Source organism: Panicum virgatum, chromosome 7K (genome assembly GCF_016808335.1).
Source record: "Panicum virgatum strain AP13 chromosome 7K, P.virgatum_v5, whole genome shotgun sequence".
NCBI lineage: Eukaryota > Viridiplantae > Streptophyta > Magnoliopsida > Poales > Poaceae > Panicum > Panicum virgatum.
In genome coordinates this window covers 41510408-41538179 of record NC_053142.1, presented here as the reverse complement: position 1 = coordinate 41538179, position 27772 = coordinate 41510408, and the positions used below count along the sequence as shown (strand labels likewise).

General features: G+C 50.3%; 3 protein-coding genes across 5 annotated transcripts; all 3 read right to left on the bottom strand.

Annotated features, from left to right (window-relative positions):
• Positions 1 to 2251: 2251 nt before the first annotated feature.
• Positions 2252 to 5248, bottom strand: LOC120642659 (ubiquitin carboxyl-terminal hydrolase 3-like). The gene is made up of 9 exons (XM_039919227.1): positions 5088 to 5248; positions 4854 to 4973; positions 4709 to 4759; positions 3977 to 4082; positions 3539 to 3597; positions 3373 to 3447; positions 2773 to 2821; positions 2593 to 2669; positions 2252 to 2517 (listed from the first exon to the last, which is right to left on the bottom strand). Exons 1-9 carry the CDS (start codon positions 5136 to 5138, stop codon positions 2434 to 2436), a joined length of 672 nt encoding a protein of 223 aa, XP_039775161.1. The 5' UTR covers positions 5139 to 5248; the 3' UTR covers positions 2252 to 2433.
• Positions 5249 to 13848: 8600 nt separating this feature from the next.
• LOC120642657 (serine/threonine-protein kinase D6PKL1-like) lies at positions 13849 to 17453 on the bottom strand. 2 transcript variants are annotated; one of them, XM_039919222.1, is made up of 4 exons: positions 17206 to 17453; positions 16854 to 16919; positions 15445 to 16747; positions 13849 to 14876 (listed from the first exon to the last, which is right to left on the bottom strand). In XM_039919222.1, exons 3-4 carry the CDS (start codon positions 16623 to 16625, stop codon positions 14006 to 14008), a joined length of 2052 nt encoding a protein of 683 aa, XP_039775156.1. In that variant the 5' UTR covers positions 16626 to 16747; positions 16854 to 16919; positions 17206 to 17453; the 3' UTR covers positions 13849 to 14005. The 2 variants fall into 2 exon arrangements, with proteins under 2 accessions (XP_039775156.1, XP_039775157.1); XM_039919223.1 differs by having other exon boundaries at positions 14006 to 14876; positions 17228 to 17453.
• Positions 17454 to 24350: 6897 nt separating this feature from the next.
• LOC120642658 (protein WHAT'S THIS FACTOR 9, mitochondrial-like) lies at positions 24351 to 26124 on the bottom strand. Of its 2 annotated transcripts, none has more exons than XM_039919225.1 (2): positions 24619 to 26124; positions 24351 to 24504 (listed from the first exon to the last, which is right to left on the bottom strand). In XM_039919225.1, the coding sequence occupies exon 1, from the start codon at positions 25965 to 25967 to the stop codon at positions 24750 to 24752; it is 1218 nt and encodes a 405-aa protein (XP_039775159.1). In that variant the 5' UTR covers positions 25968 to 26124; the 3' UTR covers positions 24351 to 24504; positions 24619 to 24749. The 2 variants fall into 2 exon arrangements, with proteins under 2 accessions (XP_039775159.1, XP_039775160.1); XM_039919226.1 differs by having other exon boundaries at positions 24351 to 24478.
• Positions 26125 to 27772: the final 1648 nt, after the last annotated feature.

The following is a 27772-nucleotide window of genomic DNA, read 5'->3' as shown; positions in this document are numbered from 1 at the left end:
TCCTCAAATCCCTCGTCACCCAGCCCCGCCGCCTCCACCAAGCGGTGGCGGCCCGCGCCTCCTCCTCCACCACCCGGACCACGCCTCCTCCTCCTCCTCCTCCCGGACCCGCACCTCCTCCTCCAGTCCTCCTCCCAGCGGCGGCCCGAGCCTCCTCCTCCTCCACACGCCGGTGCCGCCTCGTCCTCCTCCTCCACACGTCGGCGGCGCCTCGTCCTGCTCCTTCAGGCGGCGCCCATGTTTCCTCGGGGTCATGAGCTCCCACTGCCTCCTCCGCTCGGTCTCCCGCCGCCGCCCGGCCCTGTCGCCGCCACGCATCTCCCTCCGGCGGTCCGGCGCCCTCCTCCCCGCTGGGCTATGCCCCTGCGGCAGCCGGCGGCCACGTGCCTGCAAACACTCTGCGCCCGGGGCAGAGCTGGAAAGGGCGAGGAGGAGCCGCTTGGCGCCAGGATTTCGGGCTCCTCCCCGCCTTTGGAAGCCGCTACCGGCTCCATGGGCAGCTCCAGACCTGGAGCCGGTGCATTTTGCACCGTTTGGCAGGGCTCCGGGTGGAATCGGTTTTGGAACCGCTCTTGGAGCCCTACCAAACAGGGCCGAACTCTATTCCTTTGAAATTCCAATGAAAATCCTCCATTCCAAATAGGGCCTTAGTCCCACCTTGCTACTTCAGTAAAAATGGAGCCAACTTATAAGCCTTTGTCCTCCAGCCATAGCACATTCGGATTGATCCTTTTACGTGAAGCGAGGATGAAAATGTAAGTGAGAAACGGGCTCGCCCCTCGAAAGAGCTGGGCTGTCAGTGTTGGGGGGCGGGGTGTTACATCGATGCACACCAAAAATACCGATATGACTAGATCAAGTACTGAAGAGACTTTGGTACCGGGTGGAACTTTCATCCAATACTAAAAAGAATTTTTTTAAATGATTAGGCACGACACAATTAAGAAAGAAGCAGCAGAAGTTTACAGTTTAAACAAGAAAGACCAAAAACATTCTCTTACACATTAAAAACCAAATTACTCCACCGCCGGCTGGTCAAAGGCTATCCTTCTTAGTAGCACTTCCTCCTCTATAATACTGAAAACATTATGAGGTTGCAAGTTTTTTGAGTTGAAGACGCGGCTACTCTTCTTCTTCCATAGGTTCCAAATGGGTATACATAAATAGAGCTGCTACGAAACGCCTCTGAGATCGTGACAAAGACAAGCTTCTTCTCCACCACTCCTCGAAAAAGAGATTTTGGTACGGGTGTTTAACCATATGATGAATATCGAGACTGTCTCGATCTTGCGGTACCGGTTGGAACTAGTGGAATTTAGAGGTGAAACTATAGGATAAATTTGGTACGGGTGTTTAACCATATGATGAATATCGAGACTGTCTCGATCTTGCGGTACCGGTTGGAACTAGTGGAATTTAGAGGTGAAACTATAGGATAAATTTAGGGACATAAAGTTCAATTTCCTCTTCTCCAACCCTGACGACAAATTAAAGCATTCTGAGGGAAAGCTTCCCGGGCATGGAAAAGGTATCTTGGCCGGATGGCGACAAGCCTGAGTGACAAGTCCCTGACGCGCATAGCGGTCAGCGGCGAACCAGACATGCCCGCCGTGCAGGGCTGTTTCGGGTTCCGACGAGTGGCCTGATTGGAAATTTGGATGACTCCCCACTCGCCGGACACGTATGCAGCTCGATGCGAGAGACGAACAACGCGGCGACGCTACGGCCATCACAGCTGGGAATATTGAACTCATGTGTGTAATGTGTGTTTTGGCGTGCTATTTGATTTTGAACCTTGTCTCTTTCAGCAGCCGTCCCTCTGAAACTCTCGTTCTCGGGAAAGCCAGCCCGGCCCCGTGCCGGCACCGCCTCTCCGCCTCCAAAGCTCAATGGCAAACAGCAGCTCACGCCGTGACCCGCCGCTTCATGCTCCTAGGTCTTAGCCATCGGCATGTGGGAGGAGGATGGATGCGGTCGGTCCGCGCGCAGCACGTCCAAGTCCAACCATCCGCTTCCGCCACCGCTACAAAGCGCCTGCCGCGTGCGACATCAGACTGCCACGCCTTCCCAGTTCCCCTACGGGGCGAGCAGCTCGGCGGCTTTCGGGCAGACCCACTCCGCGCACCATGGGTTCGCATGCCGTAGCAGCCATCACAAGCTGCCCAACCTCCGTTAGTATCATGCGTTTCTTCTCCAGGAACGTGAACAAACTGCCGTTCTCTGAATCTTGTATGTACAGATACAAAGCGAGGGTACCAAAGAGCTCTGCGTAGATACATTATTGTTGTCGCCATGTTATTTCGTTCTCGCGTGTTCGAATATTAAAACAAAAGCCAGAGAACATTACTAAATACTGCTTCTCTGTTGGACTGAAACTGAGGCTGCAGCAAACGAGAACGTTCACGGGTTGATATCTCGGGCTGTATATATTTATCACCTGCCTGAAAGAGCCATGACATTGAAGTTGTTTGACTCGGGATACAGTGCAAGTCTTTCTTTTATAACTTTTGCAGCATCCTGCACAGAAAGATGTCCAGAATCATAAGCCGGGAAATGGCTGATGAAAGAAATAGCACGAGTGCATCAATTTACCTGCAACAAGGTATCAGGGGACGAATGGCCATGGGATATTGGCCGCGAGGTACCTCCATCAAGCTCATAAAGTTCTCCTGGATAAAGGAAGGGTTATGAGAAGTGATCAACAGATTGATGGTCGGAAATTTGCTATAAATCAAACTACAGTGTTTTTGTAGGCGATTGTGTGTTACATACCATCGACACAAGAGAAACAAATATAATGTTCAATTACTCCATCCTTGGCCTGCTCAGCAAAATAAGATCTGTCAGATGGCAACCAAAGATGAAACAAGCTCAGGCTAAGGAACCTGTGTATTCTTTTTTAAAAAAAAAACTAGGAACCTGTATTCTAGAAGTGTATCTTCCACCACAGTTTCAAATAATTGTGATTCTCAGTTCTTTAATAACAACCATAGACTGATATACTGTGAATGAACGAAAAATGCTCAATCGTCACTCACAATGACATATTATCAACAAAATTCACAACAGAATGCAGATATTCTGAATGACAAATGCATTCACACGATGGCAAGGAAAACATGGCATGTGAGCCCGTGGTCAGAAAATCTGGCTGCAAATCTGTAACTCTGGATTGTAAGCAAACTGTTTTATTTTAACATGAGCAAAATGATGTTAGCAGTTAGTTCCAAGATGGTCACTGATAACTGGAAACCATTTTGAGTTTTAAGAAGCACTGGCAATAAAAAAAAAAGGAACCAATGGCACGGGTAACAACAGAGCAACACCCATACATCTTGTGCAAATATTCATGCACTAGGCAAATGCTATTACCTCTGTGTCACCAGCAGAAACGGCAACAGAATGAGCATTCTCCATTTCTTGGTCCTCCTCAAGAAATGCAGCACGCTGAAATTATGAAGTATCCAATATGTTAGTTGAACAGAGAGGCAATCCCTCTTCATGGAAGCCTCTGAATTGTAACACATGAACTACTAACCTGGACTGGATCCATATCAGCGGTTTGTTTATAAAATCTATCAAAATACGACCCCTCACCTGCAAACGAAGTGCTGATCAGATGTCACTAAAAGTGAAAGGCAGCTACAGTAAAAGGATTGCTTTTGAAGGATCTTATGATCTTAAGGATCATGCAGAATTAAACATTACTATTTGTTTTTTAGAGCATTGCTAATTACTGTTGCCTGTTGGCGACCAAATGGATTGTAACACCAATAAGGAAATTGACCTGAACATTGATATGTCCTCTACAGCTAGACTAATAATTTTGCATGATTAAGCCAAGTATGTGGGATTACTTAGGGCAATTAGTTTTTATTTTTCACAAATGTTTGCAGTTTCACGAGATAACCTATCCCATATTAGATGATTATCCAAAACATGCAGATGAAAACTCCTGGAAGTAGAAAAGAAATACCTAGCTTGATTTTGGAAGCAGCATTTCCCAGTGCATGAATAATACCAACTGTTCCACAGGCGTTTCCAATCATCTGCCTTGTGAAATATACATTTTTGCTGGGCTCCTGCTTCATTTTAGTGTTTTAGGACTAATGAGGAAAAAAACACAACTATACTCTTGACAGTAAACAAGTTCAGTAATAGTCCAACAGTTAAGTTGGTAAACACAGCTTTATCTCACGCATAGATTCAAGTATTTGATGAAACTGAAACCTTAGATTTATGCGCTAAGTGTGCATCATTGATGAGCTAGGGTGCCAAATCTATTGAAACTTCAAGCTACTCATGTATATCAAAACCACTCGAAAAAGATAAAGGGCCAGATTTTTATGTAAAGAAAAACAAGTTAGTTTCATCAAAACAAACCTGAGCATGCTTACATTACAATAATAGTACCATTGATAATTTAAGTTTGATAAGCAATCTAAAGTACAAGCCAACAGTATGTACAGACAATCAAAATGTTCTGATTGGGGTCCACCTACAATATAAATAGCAAAACCACACAACAAATGTCACTATACAAGTTAGAAAAATACTTTCTGCCTTTCAAAAAAAGAAAAATAGTTTCGCCAGTTTCCCTGCATCGGATCAATAAAGGCGTTGGGCATATTCAATGGAACCAACTACTGAACAATTGTCAGTTAAAAAAAAAACTAAACCATCATGGCATCATCCAATTCAGACTCACCTTGGTCTCCACTGGTGTGGCAGTCGATGACTGGGATTCCTTGATCCGGTCCTGCCCACCAAAACGTCAGAGTAATAAGCTCCTCGGCGCAGAAGATTCGAGCAAACTCAGGAAGCGCAGGGCCAACTGGGAACAGGGGATCTACCTGGGGGTAGAGCAAGATGACGGCGAGCACGGGCTGGGGGACCATGGCGAGCATCTCGTCATCGAGGCCGTACACGTCGCAGAACCCCACGTCCTCGGGGACCCCCAGTCCCCACATGAACTGCACCAATCGTGAAGGGGCGCATGGCGCCGCCGTGAGAGGGGGAAAGACCGAGAGGCCGAGGCGGAAGCGGAACCAACCACGAGTACCGGAAGAGGGGAGGAGGTGGAGTACCTGGTTCATGACGTCCGGGTTGGCCTCGAGGGGGAGCCACCGTTTCACCATGGCTGCTGGCGCGCCGGAGGAAGGGACGGCGGCGGCGGTTTGTTCAGGCTGCGCACTTAAATTCTCTGTTTCTGCTGCGCGGCGAATCTGCGCTTTTGTTGGGGGAATTTACATATTTAGAAAGGTCACTCGCTGGATTAGCACTCTTAAACGGGTTACTGCAAATTTAGTACTACTATAGCTGGAAATCTTACGTTTTTACCACTTTTGCCTACGTGGCGGGACACGGCGACAGGCCACGTTGACGCCCGGTCAGCAAGGCGAGGCGAAATGTCCTTTATGCCCCGCCTTTGTTCATGTGCCCGTGACACCCCGTCCAGCCCGTTGACCGCCCCTTTGTCGAATTCAAGCGAAGATTCAGTAATTTTTAATTCCCAATCTGCTCCACGGAGAAGAAAGCATGGGAGCCCCGCTGCCTTCTCTGCTCTCCTTGTCGCTCTGCTCTGCTCTGTGTAACAGATAATGAACAATCTAGTAACAGATATAGATCTTGATGGTTAACACTAAAACTAGAAATAACGAAAATGACTGAACTGCATCAAAGCAAAACAAGCGGAGAAAAGTTAGAACGTGAGTAGTAGCTCAATTACTAATCTCGAAGTTCAATGATGGTTCAGTAATTCCAATCACCAATTTGCTGGTTCAGTAATTTCAATCACCAATTCTCCACGAGACCAAAATTAGAACAAAATTAGATGGGGGTAGAGAGCTGTGGGAGATCAGAGAACTGAATTACTGAGGCAAAATATCAATTACTTCATAATCAAAACAAAATCAGAGAGATTAGGTGAACGGCGGAGAGCTGCTTGATTCGTAGCACACATCTTTTTTTTTTCTTGTAATTTTGATCCTCGTCGCAGCAGCATGGGCGGCCGCGCTGGCCTTGTACGGCCAGCCGGCCACGTCCCCCGTGCAGCAGCAGCCTGGCAGGTAGCCTCCGCCGCCGGCATGCTCCTAGCACGCGCCCGCGCCGTGCGGCCACAAACCCTGCGAAGCAGCACCCCCGCCCCGTGCCTGCACCTCGCACGCGCGAGCCTGGCCTGTGCGGCCACCTCCGACGCGGCGCGGTACACGGCGCCTACCTGCTTCTCGCGCGGGACGCCGCCGGCCAATGCGGCTGCCTCCCCTGCTCCGCAGCACCCACGCGCCGCCGCCGTCTCCGGCCCCACGCGACCAAGCCCCGCGCTCTGCCGCCCTCGCCGGCCTTGCGCCCCGCCGCTCTCGCTGCCCTCGCCGGCCTTGCGCGCCGCCGCTCTCGCTGCCCCTACACGCCGTCGATCCGGAGAGGTGCGCCCTTGGGGCTTGCTGCGCCGCTGGCCTGCTGGCCCCGTGCGCCGCCTCTCCCGCCGGCCCGCATGCCGTCGATCCGCGAAGGCCTCGCGCGCAGCCGCGGATTCCGCTCCCTTCGGCCCATCACTAGCGCGCCGCCGCGGCCTCCGGCCCCGCCGCAGCCTCTGGCCCATGCTCGCTCGCTCAACCCCGGATAGCGATAGCGAGAGGGGGTGAGGAGAGTGGGAGCGGTCAACGGGCTGGACGGGGTCACGGGCACATGAACAAAGAGGCAACAAAGAGGGCATAAAGGACATTTCGCCTCGCCTTGTGGACCGGGCGCCAACGTGGCCTGCCGCCGTGTCCTGCCACGTAGGCAAAAGTGGTAAAAACGTAAGATTTACGACTACAGTTGTGCTAAATCTGTAGAAGCCCGTTTCAGAGTGCTAATCCAGCGAGTGACCTTTCTTATAATGGTAAATATGTAAATATCCCCTTTTGTTGGGGGTGTTTCGTTCTTTTCCCCGCTTTCGCCGCTGCGGTTGTTAATTTTCACTTAATTGCACTTTAGCCCCCTGGGTTTGAAAAAATGACTACTCTGCTTCGTTTACCCAACGCCCAAGGCCCAACTGAAGTTTGTAGCATGCCAGACTCCGGGCACATAAACTGTATTTTTCTGGATGCGTACAGCGCATTAGAGTCTCTTTTTTCTGAAAGGATTTGTTTCAAGTCAAGTAATTTGGGTCCAAGGCCAAACAGAGAGGCTACAAATTTGGGAAAAACATCAAGATCAGCACATGTTCTAGACTTCTAGTGAGAGATCTTGCATTGCTAGTTCAAATGTGAAAGTTGCCACGCTATGAAGATGTAGGTCGGGGAAAAAAGGCTGAAGAGTGAAATTTTAGAGGAACTACGTGCTATCAGAACAAACATATATCTCCTTCCTCATGTAGTTCTGCAGATAATTGTGTTTCTGCAGAGAATGTATCCTTTCTGAATGCCCAAATCACGGCCCCGCCGGCAAGATGACCGACGGCCGACGACGTTTCCAAAGCCTAGCGCCCTCAATGACGCTGGCCAGATTTAGCTTGCCGCGCGTCAGCAACCCTCCGGCTCCAAGCCGTGCACGCGGAGCCAAAGGCTAGCCAGCAGCCGCCATCTGGCCAGCGGCCGCTCTGCAAGCCAGTCCGACGATACTGAACTTACACCGTTCTGCTTGATCAGCTATTCAGCTTCATCGCATCGAACAACATCCGTGCTTAGTGCGGGCGTGGCGGCACTGCCTGCCCCCGGCCGACGCCATGGGCGGCGCGCCGCGGCGGGTCCGTCGCTCTCTCTCACTCAGGCCACGCACCGCTTCACGGAACGGCCAGCCCAGGCGGCGCCCAGTCCTCACCGTGCAGGCGTGCGCCATGAACGCACACGGGAGCGCGCGCAACGGTGGCGGACACAGGAGCAATCGTTTCGCTCTCGCCAGTCGCCATGCGTCTTCTACCTCTGCAGCCAGTCAAGTTCTCACCATTCTGTCACCTACCTTCTCGATAGGCGCAGATAAATGGCACTTAGTCGATACGCACGCACGCGAGGCAGCGGCGGGACGGTCGGACGGCGGTGGCGCTCCGGCGATGCGCGATGTGAAGCAGGGACGCACGCGAGGCGGCGGCGGGAAGGTCGGACGGCGGTGGCGCTCCGGCGATGCGCGATGTGAAGCAGGGACGCACGCGAGGCGGCGGCAGGACGGTCGGATGGCGGTGGCGCTCCGGCGATGCGCGATGTGAAGCAGGGGCGGCGTTTCTGACCCTAGAGGGGGTGGACGTTGTTTCAGATACCATCCGGGTGGACGGTATTTGAAATACCGTCCACCCCTTGGATACACGGGAGCCGTCCGATCCGAGTCCTGCGGCTCAGATCAAATGAATCGCAGGAGGCGTTCTTCTTCGTCAGGAAGCGGGAGGGCGACGGCCGTGGGGACTGGGGAAGCAGAGGAGGGCGGCTCACTTGTGGTCGCGGCGGCATGGCGATGCAGGTTCCCCAAGCGCAAAGTCCACGGTGAGCCTGGTGTCCGATGCGGCGGTGCCGACTGTTGTCGACGGCACGGATTCCTTACATGGCGTGCAGTTTTATGCTACGTCACCGGCGGCGATCCATGGGCTTCACCTGCTCATCTATGGATTTCGCCGCTACTGTTGTCAATTTGCATCTCGAAACCGTGATAAGAACAAACGATGGCAGCAACCAGACCTGCGTCCGGCAGTTGCCGACGACATCGACCGCTCGGCAAACCCGTTCGAGAACGCTGCGAGCCTGCAACTCCCATGATCGGTTCCATCAATGCCATCAGTGGCCTCGTTGGTCAAAGCTGCAACTTCTACGTGATCGAGTCAATTCCATCGATGGCCTCGTCGCCGCGCGGCGGCACTGCCTGCCCACGCCGCGTCGACGGCTCGGTCGCTCAGGCCACGCCGACCTTCCATGCCGTCCTCGCCGTGCCCGGCAGCACCGCCACCGTCCGTGTGCCGTGCTTGTCGCGAGAGGGCAGGCCGCGAGACCTTCGAGAGGAAGTGAAAGGGAGCCACGGAACGCCAGAAACGCCTCCCAGGCACTGCCGGACTGCGGCGTCGCTCCAGTGGCGCACGAGATGAAGCGGGGGAGGCATTTCCTGAGCGCCCGGGGGTGGACGGTATTTCGGATACCGACCGGGCGGACGGTATTTGAAACACCGTCCACCCTTGGGTACCCCACAGCCGTCCGATGCGAGTCCTGCGGCTCAGATCAGATGAATTGCCAGGAGGGGCCCTTCTTCCTCCTCCGGCGCGGCGCGGAAGGCCGCGGACCGGACCCGAGTGGTCCGCCGGTTCAAGAGAAGCGGAGGCGGGCCGCTAACTTGGGCGGCGAGCAGCAGCAGCTAGAGTTGATGCGCTTGTCGAGATGCCACGCGCGCTCGGCATTCGGCGGGCTTGGTCTCCGGCGCCGACCGAGCGGCCGCCTGTTTCCAGCGCAGATTACTACGTCGCCGGCGGCGATCCATGGCCTGCACCTTCTCGTCTATTACTTCCGCCGCGCTCGCTGCTCGTCAATTTCTTTAGTAGGCAAACATATCTACCTAATTTTGGTCAATTCTGATCTCAGAATTTGCATCAATGGCGAAAACTGGCTGGGAACTGTAACTCTGGCTGGTCAGCAATCAGTTCTTTTTTTCAGGCGAGCAAAACTGTTCTTAGGATTTAGTTCCCAGGTAGGCAATTTGAAGTGATAACTGGAGACCACTTTGATTCTGAGAACCATTGGCAGTAAAATTGACAATATCCTGAGTATATTTCAAAAGAATAACACCCATGCTCCTGTGAGAAACCTTATGTTTGCTAGTTTAAATTCCTGTTAAAATCTAGACCCCAGCGTCTGATGTTTCCAATCCTCATTGGACAGACAACTGACAAGACGAGTTCCGGGCAAGACGGCAGCCGCCACCGCCAGCCACCCGCCGAAGGCGGACGCCCGCTCGTCGCTCGACACGCACGTTGGTTAAACCTGCAGCTTCTATTTTATGCGCTCCATCCCCTCAATCACCTCGGTGGCGCGCGGCAGCTCTGCCTGCCTGCGTCAACAGCTCGGTCGCTCAGACCACGGCGACGTTCCGTCCATATCATCCTCGCCGCGTCCAGCGGCACCACCATCGTTCGTGGCATACTTGTCGTGAGAGCCGAGAGGGCGGGCCACGAGGTGTTCGAGGGGAAGCGCGAGGGAGCCACGGGACGCAAGGGACGGCCGGACAGCGGCGGCGCTCCGGCGATGCGCGATATGAAGCAAGGGCGGCGTTTCTGGCCCTAGGGGGTGGACGTTGTTTCAAATACCGTCCGGGTGGACGGTATTTGAAATACCGTCCACCCCTTGGGTACCGAGAGCCGTCCGATCCCCGTCCTACGGCTCGGATCAGATGAATCGCAGGAGGCGTTCTTGTTCGTCAGGCGCGGCGCGGAAGCGGGAGGGCCACGGCCGTGGAGAAACAGAGGTAGGCGGCTCACTTGGTGGTCGCGGCGGCATGGGCGGTGCAGGTGCCACAAGGGCTCGGTCCTCGGCGGGCCTGGTCTCTGGTGCGGCGGTGCCGACTGTTGTCGACCGCATGACGACGTCTACACTGCAGGACTCCTTCCATGGAGTTTGTTTCCGGAGCAGTTTGCTACGTCGCCGGCGGCGATCCATGGCCTTCATCTGCTCATCGACCGCTCGGCAAACCCGTTGGATTGGAGAACGCTGCAACTCCCATGATCGGCTCCATCAATGCCATCAGTGGCCTCGTTGATCAAAGCTGCAACTTCTGCGTGATCGAGTCAATTCCATCGATGGCCTCGCGGCGGCACTGCCTGCCCACGCCGCGTCGACGGCACGGTCGCTCAGGCCACGGCGACGTTCCATGTCGTCCTCACCGCATCCGACGGCACCGCCGTCGTCCGTGCCGTGCTTGTTGCGAGACCTTCTAGAGGAAGTGAAAGGGATCCACGGGACGCAAGGCACCTCCGGACGGCGGCGGCGCTCCGGTGGCGCACGAGATGAAGCGGGGGAGTCGTTTCCTGAGCGCCCGGGGGTGGACGGTATTTCGGATACCGACCGGGCGGACGGTATTTGAAACACCGTCCCCCCTTGGGTACCCGAGAGCCGTCCGATCCGAGTCCTGCGGCTCAGATCAGATGAATTGCCAGGAGGGGGGCCTTCTTCCTCCTCCGGCGCGGCGCGGAAGGCCGTGGACCGGACCCGAGGTGGACTGCCGGCTCAAGAGAAGCGGAGGCGGGCGGCTAACTTGGGCGGCGAAGAGCAGCAGCTAGAGGTGAGGCGCTTGTCGAGATGCCACGCGCGCTCGGCATTCGGCGGGCTTGGTCTCCGACGCCGACCGAGCGGCCGCCTGTTTCCAGCGCGGATTACTACGTCGCCGGCGGCGATCCATGGCCTGCACCTGCTCTTCTATTACTTCCGACTCGCTCGCTGCTCATCGATTGCTTTAGTAGGCAAACATATGACATATCTACCTAATTTTGGTCAATTCTGATCTGAGAATTTTGCATCGATGGCGAAAACTGGCTGGGAACTGTAACTCTGGCTGGTCAGCAATCAGTTCTTTTTTTCAGGTGAGCAAAACTGCTGTTCGGAGTTAGTTCCCAGGTAGGCAATTTGAAGTGATAACTGGAAACCACTTTGATTCTGGGAGCCTCATTGGACAGACAACTGACAAGATGAATTCACGCGACTTCCCGGCCAAGCCGGCAGCCGCCAGCGACCCGCCGACGGCGGACGGCCGCTCGTAGCTCGACACGCACGTTGGTAAAACCTGCAACTTCGATTTGATATGATCCATCCCCTCAATGACCTCGGTGGCGCTGCCTGCCGGCGTCGACAGCTTGGTCGCTCAGACCACGGCGACGTTCCATATCATCCTCGCCGCGTCCGACGGCACCGCCATCGTTTGTGACGTGCTTGTCGCGAGAGGCGAGAGGGCGGGCCACAAGTGTTCGAGGGGAAGCGCGAGGGATCCACGGGACGCAAGGGACGGCCGGACAGCGGCGGCGCTCCGGCGAGGCACGACGTGAAGCGAGGGGCGCCGCAGGGGTGGACGGTATTTCGGATGCCGACCGGGTGGACGGTATTTGAAACACCGTCCACCCCCTGGCTACCTGATATCCGTCCGATCCGAATTCTACGGTTCAGATTGGAGGAGCGCAGGCGAAGCGTTTTTTCTCGTCAGGCGCTGGCGCGCGGCGCGGAAGCCCGGGAGGGGGCGAAGGAGGAGAGGAGGTGCTGACTCGGATGGCGAGGAGCGCCGCCGCGATAGGAGGTGATGCGCTTTGTGGAGATGCCGCAATCGCTCGGCGCTCGGCGGCCCTGGTCTCCGGTTCCGAGGCCGACCACGCGCCGCGTGCCCAGAGCACACGTCCATGGCGTCTGTTACTCTGTTTCCACTTTCCACCGCGGTTTACCACGTCGCCGGCGGAGGCCATTGCCTGCACCTGCTCATTTGTTGCTTCCGCCGCCGCAGATCGATAATTTGCACATGATAATTTGTACATTTCCTGCCTCATTGGACAGACTACTGACAAGATGAATTCACGCGACTTCCCGGCCAAGCCGCCAGCTGCCAGCGACCCACCGACGGTGGACGGCCGCTCGTCGCTCGACACGCACGTGGGTAAAACCTGCAGCTTCTATTTGATGCGCTCCATCCCCTCAATGACCTCGGCGGCGCGCGGCGGCGCTGCCTGCCGGCGTCGAAGTTGCAGATGGCGCCACCGCCATGGTTCGTGACGTGCTTGTCGCGAGAGTCGAGAGGGCGGGCCACGCGGTGTTCGAGGGGAAGCGCGAGGGAGCCACGGGACGCAAGGGACGGCCGGACAGCGGCGGCGCTCCGGCGAGGCAGGACGTGAAGCAAGGAGGCGTTTCTTCTGGGCGCCGCACGGGTGGACGGTATTTCGGATGCGGACCGGGTGGACGGTATTTGAAACACCGTCCTCCCCTTTGTACACGAGATCCGTCCGATCCGAGTTCTGCGGCTCAGATTGGATAAGCGCACGGGAAGCGTTTTTCCTCGTCAGGCGCTGGCGCGAGGCGCGGAAGCCCGGGAGGGGGCAAGGCCGTGGTGATCCGCCGTCTCCGGAGAAGGAAAGGAGGTCTGCTGGCTCGGCCGGCAAGGAGCGCCGGCTAACGCCGCGACAGGAGGTGATGCGCTTGTGGACATGCCGCAATCGCCCGGCGCTCGGCGGCCCTGGTCTCCGGTTCCGACTGCCGATCACGCGCCAGGTGCCCAGAGGACAAATCCATGGCGTCTGTTTCCACCGCGGTTTACCACGTCGCCGGCGGCGACCATTGCCTGCAGCACCTGCTTGTTTGTTGCTTCCGCCGCCGCAGATCGTTAATTTGCACATGAAAAGCGTAGGCGGACTGGCGGAGCCAAGAGGAGCCGACGGCAGCCACCAGCCCAGTGTCCGCCCGTCGCGGTCCGCAGATGACTGACATCGGCCGGTCGGCAGAACCCGCTGGAGAGAATACGGGCAACTCCTGCGTGATGTGCTCCGTAAATGCAATCGGTGGGCGCGGCTGCATTACCTGTCGCCGACGCGTCGGCGCGGCCGCAAGGCAGGCCAGAACCGCCTCCCCGATGAACCGGCGGCGTCCGTCCAGCGGCCCGTGTGCGCCTCAAATGACCACACCGTCACGGGGCACGGCAAGAGCAAGCTTTTCAACCCGGCGGCAAGCTCACGGGCGGCACACCGTTTTCTGGGACCCGTGCAGCAAAGAGGAAGCATTTCGCAACAGCTACAGCATATTTCTGCATATGTTTGAGCACGAGAACGTTTCGCCTATGGTTTCAGTTTTACTGCAACGCACCAGTGAGCAAGAAGTTCAGGGCTGCAGAGAATGTCTATCGCTACAGAAATGTAAAATGTGGAGACTTTAGTAGGCAAACACAACTATCTAATTCTGGTCAATTCAGATCTGATAATTTTGCACCGATGGTGAGATACAGACCACCATATCGAATCACACGACATCAAACTGACCATACACCAACACTCCAACAGTAAGCAAACAATAGCAGCCACTGGGCACCTACTCTAAAAGAACTCGAAGTCCAGGTACTTTCCACCCGACTTCACGTCCGCGGCAACTATCCTCTTGCTGTTGCTCCCGATTGCCTCGGCCACACCATACTTCACTGGCAGCTCTGCCTCAACGGGTCTTGGGACCTCAGGTGGAGTGCTGCACCGGATGAGAGCCCAGTTCACACCTTCGAAGAAGGGGTGCTGCTTTATCTCTGTCGCTCCCCGCTTCACTCCTAGGCGGTTCTGTGGTTCCTTGATCAGAAGCCCCCTGATGAGGTCTCTGCTAGAGTAGCTTGTGGATGGTGACTCTGGAAATTTTAGCTGCTGACCAACCACGTTAAACAGTGTGGCACGGTTTCCTGACCCCTTGAATGGGGTTTTGCCGTACAGCAGCTCATGAAGGAAGATGCCAAAGGTCCACCAGTCAACAGCACTTCCGTGGCCTTCGCCTTTGATGATTTCAGGTGCCAAGTATTCATGAGTCCCGACAAATGACATCGACCGTGCCGACGTTGGTTCAGCAACAAGCTCGGGCAGGCTGCCAGCATTCTGTCCCAACTCAGACCTTGTCTTTCTAATCTTTTTCTTGCTCTTCTGACCGAAGAATTTGGGAAGGAAACATGCAGGCTGAATACAGGCTGAAGTAGGTTCCATGCAAGCAGGTTGTGCACAGAAAGATCCACCTGCTCTTCTGGGATCAGAATCAAAAGCTGATGTTCTGATGAGTGTAGGTGAGACTGCACATCTCAGGGAGAGGTCAAAATCTGAAAGCATTATGTGCCCATCATCACGCACAAGAACATTTTCTGGTTTCAGATCCCTGTACACAACACCCAACATGTGTAGATACTCCAGGGCTAGAAGTACTTCCGCAGCATAAAACCTGCCAAGAATCAGAGCACTCCATGTTAGTGCTTGCAATTACAAGAAGGTATAGGCTACTCAACATAACTGGCAACTGTTGAATTGTTAAACAGATGTAACAAAACTAGAATCTAGCATGACCTATATCTCTATTGATGCTACTCATGACATGGGCCCTGCTCTATAAATTTTTAGTCCATGAAAGTAATTCAGGAAACATTTAAGGATACCTCCTTAGGTGCACTTTGTTCTCTACGCATCACTCAAGAGCTATTAGAGTCTATTTGAGAATTTTGGAGAGAGCATAAGTGGGCAAAGTTAGATTCTCCAAAAAGCGCAATAAGACTAGGATGGTAACATGGTCAGTAAAGCAACTAGTAAATTATTAAATTAGATTAACAAGATCCTGGGATATGAATAATATTTTCCTTCTAGAGGTGAATGTGAATAGAGTTTCTTTATGCAGGTCAATGTGAATAAAATATGATAAGAGGCATTCAGTAATACAAGGCATACATGATAAATCATCTACTGTACTCCACACAAGTTATATTTCTCTGAAGAATAGATCACGCTTAATATATTACCTTGCAGCATACTCTGAGAAATGTTTCCCTGGTTGTCTCTGTCGCAGAGTATGCAGATCGCCACCCGGACAGAATTCCATCACCAAACAAGAGAACCTGTCGGTCTCAAAATGTGTATACAAGGTTGGGAGGAATGGATGGTCCAGAAGCTGTAAAATTTCCCTTTCAGTTTGAGCCCTATTTAACTTCTTCCTACTTGCCAAGGATGCCTTGTCCATTACCTTCATTGCAAAGTAGCACCTAGTTCCACTTAATTCTGAGAGGTACACACTGCCAATGTCACCACAACCAAGGCGTTTGAGTAGTCTAAAATGGCTCATTCCAAGCACGCTATCACGAGTTCGTACAGCATGAATTGCTTTCCATCTAGGGTCATTCCCCTTGTGAGGCTTGCTGGCACCTCCAGTTATATGGCTCCAGCTGCTGTCATCACTAACACCACTGCTATCACTTGCTCGACTCATGCTAGTTTTTGCACTTTCTTGTAAGTCGCCTCGAACACCCTTTACACTTTCAAAGTTTCTCTCCACAGTGAGCATTCCTTCACTAGCTACAGCTTCACTTTTATAAGTGCTTGCACAGCTGTTAAGGGTGCTCATGGCAGTGACCACACCCATGCTGTCAATGCTACTGTGAGGGCTGACATTACCACTGGGAGGGAGTGAAGCATCCCACACACACTCCTTCTCTTCCGAGTCCTGAGGCAAAGAGGTAGCCTGAGATGAGCGTGCTGTGGCCAGTGATGCCAGTGCAGAACCAGAAACCTTCCTCTCTTCAGCCAAACCTTCGGCACCTACCACCAAATTTGCCTTTGTGCCTGTGACACGGACCGAGAGGTCATCCATGAAAGGCCCCTTCATCGACACTCCCCGCACTAAACACACCGGTGGCTCGGACTTCTCCTCGTCAATTGCAACATAGACTGTCTTCATAATATCCATATCAATAGGCTCTGGAGGGTGACTAACCCCAGAGAAGGAGCTCCGGCCGCCCTCATCAGAAGAATCTAGGCTCCGGAAGCTCTCCTCGCCATCAGCTGGCAAATCCTTCTCTTCTTGCTGCTGGGAGTTCTTCCCTTTCCACGATGCCTTTATCGGTATCGGTGGCTCCAAGCTCTGAACCTTCCGAGCGGTGAGCACCAAAGGGTCTTTGGGTTCGGCAATCTTATCTACTGCCTCCATTCAGTCTCAGCATAACAAGTGCACAAGCACCTGCAAAGATTCGGTCGCTTCTTGGTGAATTCCCAAGCAATTCTCTCCCTGGCACCCGGGGTGATCAGATTTCAGTGCAGAGAGCACTCCACCTACAAACAGCACAAAGATTTAATTGTTTAAAAACGAAGGACAAAGATTAAGTTGCTGAAGGAAACCAAGATTTCCCTTCAATCCAAAGAGTTCCAAAAATCCAACCTGCTTCCGCGCTAATTCTGCTCAGCACCAAGCGAAGCAACTCCCGGAAGTAGGACGAACTCCACCCTGTCGAAACACAAAAGGTGCCGTTCAATCCACCGGATTAGACATTACTCTCTTGCGAAAACAACAACCCACCAAATTACGCCTACGTTGCTTAAATCCCACTACTCCCCCACCGCGGCAAAATCCCAAGAACCACACCCGAATGCCCCACTTGCTACCAGGAAATGCACCCGACCCGCATTCAGATCTTTCCCGCACACAAACATCACAGAGAGAAAAAACCTAACGAAGACGAGCGGAAACCATCCCCATGAAAACAAGAACTACACCGGCCCAAGAAGCTTACCCAAAACGAGAGAAAGAAGCACCTCGAATCGGGGGGGGGGGGGAGCGGAGATCCCGGGGCGCTCCGTGTTCTTGGCTCCCAATCCTCCACTCGCCTCCACCGCCGCTCACTGGCGTCGACTGCTCGCTTGTACCAGTCCCCGAGTAACTCCGCACTCGCACGCACTCTCTCTCCTCTCGTGAGGAGGGGAAGTGGAGTGGAGGACAAAAGAAAAAGCGAAAGGCGTGGTAACTGTTGTGGAGCTCTGCTTGGAGTCGAAGGTGGGGGCGGCGTATTTGTTTCGCTTGCCTTTTTTTTCCCGTTTCACCTTTAGAAAATAAGGGAACATGCAGAGAAAGGGGGCCACGCGTGGGCCGCTATAGTTTGCTATAGGCCTGGAGTACGCCCCTAAAGCAGTGTTTCCAGCCTCTAATCTCCGGTTCACTTTCACTAATCACGCAGCTTTGTCCACTTTGGTCCTTGGTTGTTCTTTTATCAAAAAAAATCCTGAGTATTGGAAAACAGTTATCAGTTGTTGTAGAGTTGTAGTGCAAGTGTCGTTTTACTAAGAAATGAGTATACTCTAAAGACATTGCTTCAAAAGAAAAGGTATACTCTAAAGACAAACTACTTGTATGTTTTTAATACATAAACTTGTCAACACATAAGAAACAAATATGCAACCAAATTTTAAATAATTGACTTAAAATAACCCAATACGTCACTTAATCGTAATTGAAGGGAGGACATATTTCTTAAATAGATGTCATATACTACATATATACTCCCACCGTCCTTAAATAACTGTCGCTTTCGTTTCCCAAAAAACAACTTTGACTAAATGTATATTAAAAATATTAATATTTATGGTACATAATTAGTATCATTAGAAAAATCTTTAAATCTAGTTTTTTAATAAATTTATTTGAAGTTACAAATATTACACGTATTTTCTACAAATTAAGTCAAATTTGTAGCACGCACACCAACGGCGATAGTTAAAAAGGGACAGAGGGAGTAGTACTGAGAGCAAAGGTTATGGTTGCGGCGGCAACGGGCGAAAAGAAGCTGGCGTGGCCAGCATTTAATGCTGCGGTAGCAAGCGGTGCATGCACCAGCACCCAATAAGCGGCGAGCAGGCAAGCAGTACAGCCAATAGGAGACCTCTGCGCCCGCTTCCGCTCGGCGTCTCGCGAAACGCTCGTTCCTTTCTCTCTCCTAATTTCTCTCTATCCCACGTCGGATTTCACCGGCTTCACGCCTTCCTTAATACTTGCTCTGAGTGAATAGTAAGCTGAGTGGTCCACGGCACCTCATGCAAACCTCATAAACTAACGTGTTTGTTGTGATATCTTAATAATAAGCGGCTGAGGTAAAAAAAATGTGAATATGATCTATAATTGATGCTTGCAAATGGAAATACTAAAAATAAAAGTGTGCCGTAAACAAATAAATTATTTATAATTGGGAATATAAAGCTATTGGTTTTAATTAAACCTAAGTACTACCGAAAGTGAAGTGATCGCTGTATTGAAATGCCGAATGCATCGGAGCATTCGAAGACGTTTGGGCCCGGGGCGCGGGACCATGCTGCAACCCTTTGGGACTACATGGGACCCATCTGTCACCATCCCTTCTTGGTGCTGCGAGTCCTGCGACCCAGTGTCCCAATCACGCAAAGAAACAGGACCATGCCTGGCCTGACCCATTGGGTGATGCCGTTTATACCGCCTAATCGCATGTTCACTCTTTAATCATGCTTATCGTGCAACTCTAGCGAGGAAAAGCCGAAAAGGCTCCTGCATTATCTCAGAAACAAAAAGAAAAGATAAATCAATACTGAGATGCAAAATCCAATTTTACACTAGCCACAGCCAAATTATAGTCTAGTGATGCATTTTGTTTTGCTGGCAACCAGCGGCAGTGTTTTTCTATTACACTAAATCAGCATCAGCCACCAGCCAGTACAATAAATCAGCATCAGCCACAACCAGCCGAACAAGAATATAAAGTCGTTTCGTACATGTACCACTGTACAGAACGGGGAGCAGGTCACGTCCTAAAAAATCGATCAACTGCGGTCTCTTATCGTATGTGCCGTACCAAGTGCGCATAATGCTCAGCATCTTTTTAGCGAGTGCAATTAGCAGAGTAATCAAAGGGATCTACGGCTCATAGGTGGCTTTCGATCAGGGTTAACCATTTCGTTTTCCGGTCAAATCCCGGTGTTTAGCGGAAACGGAATTCCGTTCCGAAATTTCGGTAAATTTCGGCGAATTTTGTTGAATTTCGGACGAAATTTGTTGAATTTTGAATTTGAAAACGAAATATATCGAAAAATACCGAAATTTCGGATCCCGGTAACTAGCGGAAACGAAAAATTTTCCGAAATTTCGGCGAAATTTCGCCGAAATTGTTAACCCTGCTTTCGATACGATAAGGTGCGTGGTGATCGCCCGTGATGCGCAGCTCAGTGCGGGAGTGGTTGTGGGGACAAGAGGACAACTCGTCAACTCACCCAGCGTAGGCTGTCCTGTCCTCACCTTTGCCCTCCTTTTTTCTCCCGTGCCCTAATGACCCCTGCAGGACCATATGGCACGGCAACCGTCCTGCTTTTTAGACCGGTTTTGTCTGTTGACCGCGACAATTAGGTTTCCCTCAGGCCCCTTTTGATCCATCACCCTGTGTGTCTCTGTATTACTGGCACCTTCACAAAAATATTTTGGAGAGCGTCAGAATCAGGTATCTGGGATGGAGTGACAGTGGATGGAGCAAACTGATAGTATACTTATACAGTTATAAGAAAAGAAACACAGAAGCTTATCGAACAATAATGAAACCACTTGTTGCTCTAATGTCGAACACTCTCAGGCAGCTTTCCTGTTTTCCAGGATATCAGGCATGGTATCGGCATGCGCGGTTTCATTATGCCAAAAAGAAGATACCCAATCCCCTCCGGCTGGCATGTAATTTTGTTCAACTTCTATATGTCCCAAGCCACTAAACCCTAATCCCTAGAGACAAACAGCAGCCTCCAATTTGCAAAAAATGTAATATGTCAGTGGACCAAAGAAAACTGCATAAGGGGCCCAGCCACATAGACCAAATAGTTTATCCGGGTGGTGGCAAGAAACAAACCCACTATAAATAATAAACTAGCGCATCGACAACGACATGAGATGCCGAGTCTGCAGCCATTTACCAAATCCTAATAATTTGCATAGCATGTAGAGATCTAAACTGGAGTGACCTGAACTAGACCTGACATATTGCCGAGATGGACAAGTCAAAAACCAGAACAGGCAGCAAAAAGGGTAGGAGAAAAATCCAAGACGGCCAGAAACGAATCACGAACCTGGAATCCTAGATAGCAAGTTAACAACCCATCATATATGAATGCGGTCAGCAGGTTCATAGGATTCTCATGCTTCCACACTGCCCAATTCTGCAACAAGATTTCCAGTGGCCAGTTTCCATGCTCTGCCTGCTGCCTGCATACCTGCACCTTCCAGTTTCATGATCAGACGTATGGTGGGAATGATTGCTCCTGTTTTTCATGTGAGCTTGCAGAAAAGAAGACCTGGAAAAATTGCCACTGTCATGAATTAGATTGCTCCATCCTTCCAAGTTCATGCCAGAAGGATTAAGAAATCGCTAGGTTCATATCTTCAAAAAAAAAACATGTTGTTTAAAAAAATTGCTGAATTTCATGGGGCAAACGTATTTGGACTATAGCTTGGATTTAATAGTAAATGCACTAGTTTAGGTACCACAGCTCTGGATTCATAATGTAAACTGCTGAATATTTCCGTGATGATTTCCTTCTAGTTTTTCCTAATATGCTCTCTGCCCTAGGCAATATGATGCATGCTGTGAACAGTAGAAAAAGGCAGGGTGCAAAAGCCAAGGATCATCATCAGGAAGAAGGCATGATGTAATGATTAGCTTTGCATTCTAATATCAGCTGGGCCCATTAGTTAAGGCAGTATGAGGCATTGGGATTACCCCTACTCAAGCAACAACCAGTGGCCCCCTTAGGGAGGATTCTTTTGACAAAGTTCATTGCAAATTGGCATAGAGTATGTCTACCAGAGTAACAAATTGGTTTCCTCCTTTTCTGGTTGTTCCCTGGCCCTCCATCCATCTGGGCATTGGAATCCAGGAAAGTGCAGAGCCCAATTGTGGTCTTCTAGGGCATGCATCTGCTCTCACCTCTCCTATGATGCCCAGCTACTTTAGCCTGATAAAAAGGCTGTGGGAACGTGAGGCTATGGGGGCTTCCCCTTCGCAGCCACCATGACAAGTGAAGAGAAGCTTTGGCCTGAATAGCCGGACAGTTCATCATGGTTGCTCTTGCACAGCAGGCAGCAGTTGCAGCCTTTAGATCTGCCGTGCAATTTCACACACAACAACAACAACAACAACAAAAGCTATTGGTTTCTTAGTTCGTGACTTCTTGTTTATCAGCTATATTAGGCTGCCTGAGTTTTCTTTAAAAAAAAAAGGTCCAACCGTGATGTTGGAGAATTCAGTTATATAAGAATATTTGCCATGTTGGAGAATACAATACCAAGAGTCGGTATGTAAGTAATGCAAGCATCAAAACAAATCTAACACACACGAATCTCAGGGATCAACAACACTAAAAAGAAAAGAAAAAATGGAGAGTCCATTAGAGATTGCTTTCATCTTAGAATGTTGTTGCCACCTATTATGAATTTAATGTCACTAGCTAAATACGAAATGCCAAAAGAATATCTCAAAGATTGTCTGTACTGCTACTGCTACTACGATAATAGTCTGTTGCCATCTCATTGGAAATGAAACACACAAGATAGTGGATTGTGGTTAATAAATATGCAAACCGCATAAGCTGCATCTTAGGTGACATTGACAGGCAGTACCACAAAGGCACAAACAATGAAACTTCACAGAGAAGGATCTTTGTTAAAGTAGCTGCTGTTTCAAATCCTGGCGCACCAGCCAAAAATCAAGTGAACTGCACCACCTATGCCCCCAAACAGTTCAAATAAGTAGTAAAATTGTCAATTCCAAATGAACAACTGCTCTGGGTTCAACAAGATATCATGCCCTTGTTTGCAAAATAACTCTTATGCAATAGGCACAAAAAAAAATAGTTCAGGGAAAGAATAAATTATCCTCTCTCTGTTCCAACTTGTCGTGAAACTAAACCAGGCTGATAGCTACTGGGATACATATTTCCTAAAAAAAGGATAACATAGCATCATTGAAATTAAGCTTGGTCTAGATTAGCTCTTCTTAGAGCTACATCATGACCTCCAAACAGGGCTTGAACTAGACTTACAAACGGCAATATGTTAAATTTTAGTAGGGAGAATAACCCAAATAGGACAACCAATCCACCTCAATATATATGACAAAGAAATGCCACTTCTTTCCATCAGCTTTCCTATGGATTATACAAAGAAATGTACTAAATTGCTGGGAACATATAGAATTTCACTTCCAAACAAACTTATTATTTGTAGATCACGTACTGTTGGGCATCCAACAACTTGAAAATATTCTTAACCAAATAAGATGGTGCTTACAAGAAAAACGTGTAAACTGGCATATTGGTTGCAGCGGAAACAGTTTGAAGTTGAACAGATCTAATATTTGCTCACATATGGAATCATGCTAACATAGCACATAAATTGTGTTTAGGCAGAGCAAGCAAGAAATCTAGCTAAAACTGTAAGATGTTAAAATGTGAATGATAATGGGACAGAGGTCCGTCAAACTCATGCCAGTTTGCAAGTAAGTGCTCTACACAAATCAGCCACATCTCAAAAGATACAATGATAGTAAACAAATAAAAAAGATGAGACGCAATATTAACAAATTAAGAAACACTGATATTTTTTAAGAAAAAAACTTATGAACTCAAGAAATCCATATACAAGTATACATATGCATTAGAACAGAGTACTGACCGATTTGTTATTTGATAAGCCAATATGGAGCTAAGAAGCTGGCTGCCTGGCATATCACACAAAATCAACTGCATTATTTGAGGCACAAGAGCATATTCACATGTTTCTCAATTCTTGAAGGTAGTAGTTGCAGATCTAAGTGAGTAGGAAAACAGATTGTGAGACTTTCCAGGAATTTTCAAAACAGGCAATTAAGAGAGTTAGTATGTACTAATGTCCAACATTTAGGTACAAAGTAAGGTCAAATTGTTAGTATCCTATGTTTAATTTCACCAAAAAACTTCACGGTGACAATTCAAAACCAGAAAGAGCACAAAACTACCACATCCACAAAGAGAGCGAGAGGGTTCTCGTAGCAATTTGATTCCACTGTGTTCCAAATGTTATCACGAGGATTGCAAAGGTTCCTGGGTCAACAACATGATACTTAGCCGGAATGATTGTGAGGAGTAAGGGTCAGCAACATTGCGAATTGCCACACCCATGACCATCATTGGTGAGAGGCTGAGAGCCTATACAGAGATTAGGAGTGTTATGTGGGGGCGATGGCCAGTGCACCAAGATGTCCATCATGAGCAGGTCAGCGTGAATGATGCGGGAGTGTGCCAGCACGGTGTTTTAGTTTTCATTTCCCTTCACTTGGTTGTAAGGAAGTTTGGTTTGTTAGATAACTCGGTTGAGATCACTGAAGTCGTTGGGTTGTTAGCAGATTTGTTTAGTTCGTGAGCATTATGTGTACACTGTTAGTGGCCTGTTTAAACCCAAATAAATTAATTCAAAACCGTCACGCACCTTAATAAAGAGAAGCTCTAGTCCTCTACTTACCTTGAATTGATAACAGTCCACGGTGTCTTTCTAAGGAAGGTTAAGGCATTAAGCTTCTCCCAAAAGCTGAATACCTCAATAAATGACAGAAGGTTAAAGTACAGTGATTTGACTTTCTGTTGGTAATGGAGGTGAGAATCCCACTTTCTATAAAATCAGGTTCGGTTATTTATAGCTGAACGCGTCAATAAATAGTTGAAGGTTAAGGTAACCGAAGCAATAGATTGTAACTAAGAATCAGGTTTTTCCCCTGTACCATGAGTGTAAGAAAATCCTGTGATGTACCATGACTAATGAAACAAATGCAATCTCTGGAATGGACTACGGTAGAATGGCAATCGGCGAGGAAATTTACCTTATTATATGCGGAGAAGGCACTTTGGCTAACCAGAAAAGCCTAGATAAGTCCCATTTGATTTTGCACGTACCTTAACTTTCATACAATGATACAAGATCATAAAAGAATTGGCTTCACTATCTTCATAGCTGTGGAATTGCTCGTAATTCTCATGCTATACACAAAACCACAAGTAATGCACTACCGCTCAAACCAAGAACCAACCAAAGAAAACAGATATTTAAATTACCTTGCTACTTCTTAAGCAGCTAAAATGTAGCATACACCAAAATTTTGACAGAATATGATACTCACAGTAGTCTGCTATGCTTTGCAGAACCCTGCATTTGGAGCCAGTAAGTCAAATCGAACCCAGTCACTGGAATTAATGACTGAAGCCACAATCTCACAACAGAAATTCAGAAGGCCAGCATCATCAGCCCATGTCAACCATCACTATCGCCTTCATCATCCTCATCATCAGTAGGCCCATCGTCATCCACGATGTCCATCCCGAAGCACTCGACATCAGCATCTTCATCCATTCCCTCCCCTTGAAAATCCTCTCCACCCAATTCACCCTCTTCCTCAGCAACATCCTCATCAAGAACAAGCTTGGACAAACCCTTCCCGCGGTACAGCACTCCAGTGCGCATTACATAATACACCTTGTCCCGCACTGCCGCCAGGGGATGCTGTTCCACGAGCTTCCCTCTCTCATACCCCTCTCGAAGTACCACAGTCGTTGTCTTGCACTTCAATGACAGGTAGAACACCCCAGGGTACCGCGTGAACAGCCTAGTGAACTTGTGTGGCAGGCCCAGCTCCTCCCGGAGCAGCCGGATGGCATTCCTCCGCACCATCTTGTGCACCGTTAGCCCAAGCAGCTCATGTAGCAAACCGATGTTCCTCTTCTCGTAGATGTCACTGTCAGGGTCGATGCCTGACGCGTCATCATACGGCGAGATGTAGGGAAGGCGGTGGAACTCATCCATCCAGGCCTTGACCTTCTTCATCCCACCGTACCCTCGCGGGAATCGCATTGGGAACGCGAGCGGGGCGCTCGACGAGGACGGCGGCCGGGACAGCGCGCGGTAGGTCGCCGAGTCGATGGCCGCGGCGTGGCGGCGCTGGAGGGAGGAGACGGCGATGTCCTCCGGGAGGCCGGAGGCGGACAGTAGCGAGATGCGGTTGTTGGCGACGGCGAAGACACCGGGGTGGGAGGCCGGGAACGCGGCGGCGAAGTTGAACGGCAGGCCCAGGTCGAAGCGGAGCGGGAGCACGGAGGCGAGCGGGAGCGACCTGGAGCGGGTGAGGAGGAGAAGGCGCGCGAGGCGGAGGTGCGCATCACGCGCGGAGGCGTCGGCGAGGCGGGCCAGTAGGGTGTGTGAGGCCGGCGTGAGGGAGAAAGAGGGCAGCGTGGGGAACCGCGGGTGCGGTTGCTCGGCGAAGAGCGTGGGGTGGCGGCGGAGGAACCGGAGCACGGGCACGGTGAGGCCCAGCGGCTTCTGGAGGCGCGCAAGGGAGCGCGCCGGCACTGGGGAGGAGGTGGGGAGGCGCGCGAGGTGGTCGAGCAGCAGGCAGGACGCGCGGATGGAGGTGGTGCGCTCGATCAGGTGGTCCAGGCCCCGGTTCTTCACCCATTTGAGCCGCACCTTCTGCATCTCTGACAGTGGAGGGGGACCGGGTTGGGGCCTTGTGGCGGGCGGCGGCCGGTGGCCTGAGGGCGACGGCGGCGGCGGGGCGCGATGTGTTTGAGGAATTGCGGAGGGAGCGCCGAGTCGCCGATGCTGCTCTGAAGAGGCAGCAGCGCACCAAGTCGCGAGTGTGAGTGGGCTCTTTTGACGAACCTGACCATATTTCGGCCACACAAGTGCAGGTCCACACAACCCATGACGGATTCAGGCCCAATAGGCCCACAAACCAGTCCGTGAAGCATCTGTCACGTGACTACTCTCACGGGCTCACCACCTGCATTTCGCGCCAGTACCTGCTATGTCTAGGGGTGCTAAAGGGTCCAAAATTTTGAACTGAAAACTCTAAGAGTCGGACTCTAATCTTATACAATTTTAAACTAAAATATGTAAGGGCTTTAATGGGCTATGAAGAGACTACTAAGGTCATGACCCATTACCACTCCTACCTATGTCTATTTTTTTCGAGACGAGGCCCAGCCCCATTTCCATTACACTACGGATAACAGAAATACAGGAGTTCACGGAACAAAGTAGCAGAGACGAGAGAGGGGAAGCGAGGGATGGGGGGAGAGGGACGATCACATGCCTCATTCAGGCACTCTAGGTCTGATTCAGACCTAGAGAGTTGTTACATTTTACGTCCTAACAGATTCAGTTTGACCCTGGTTCCTAGGGCAATAAAGAAAGATACAAAAGTAGAAGAACTTAACACGCTCTCAGGCAAAAGCAGCAGAATTCCTCGACTGGATTCTTCAAACAGCGTCCTCATCATCTGTTGTCACCTCCTCGACTGTAGCCGACAGCCTCCTCGGGGCGTTGTTGGGTTGTTGTGCCAGCACCCGGTGAGCGCAAGCCAGCAAAGCTTTGACACCGACCATCAGACTTCCTTGAACCTTGGAGTTGTACAAACCTGCCCAATAAGTCATAAAGGAGCAAGCATGAAAATTAATCTCAGCAGGGTGTTTGATTAGTTTTTTTTATCAAAGCAGGCCTTATTTCTGCATTTTCAAGTAGCCCAACAAATGGCAGCGAAGCCAAAATGTTGGACTACCACACCACTAGACAGCCACTTATTGATCCATACTCTATATTGTAGAGTAGTTTGAGGTATTTCTGTTGCCCCAAGGCAATGTCCTACAATTCCCAAGGTGACTTTGGCCACTAGACATTGGAAGAACAAGTGATCCACAGTCTCAATTTGAGAACAGAAACAACAACTAGGGTCACTAGGCCAGTTCTTCCTTTTTCATGTTGTCTTTAGTCAGAACGACTTTGTTTTCCACAAGCTAAGAGAAAATCTTAATCTTGTAAGGCACTTTACTTTTCCAAATGTGTTTGAAACTTGCTGTATTTGTTCCATGGGAAATATGATCATAAATAGATCTGGTAGAGAATTTTTCATTCCCATTCCACTTCCACTTTGCTTTATCTTGACTGTTTTCAAAATGGAATGTAAACACCTTATTAACTACTTCCAGCGAGCTAGTGAACAGGATAGGGGGCAACCACCTACTAAAACTGATACGACCATTATCGCGCAGGAAATAAAAAACCGTAATATTCTTGTTAGTACAGAGGTCATAAAGTACAGGATATGATAGACATAGAGTCTTATCATCAAACCAGGTATCAGTCCAAAAAATAGTATTCTTCCCATTTTTAGTCCGAATACTTCTGCCTCTTAGGTATATATTCTTAACTTTGAGGAGATCAGTCCAAACTTGAGAATCACCCATTTTATACTTAAGAGCACCAATGGGCTTCCCCTGAAG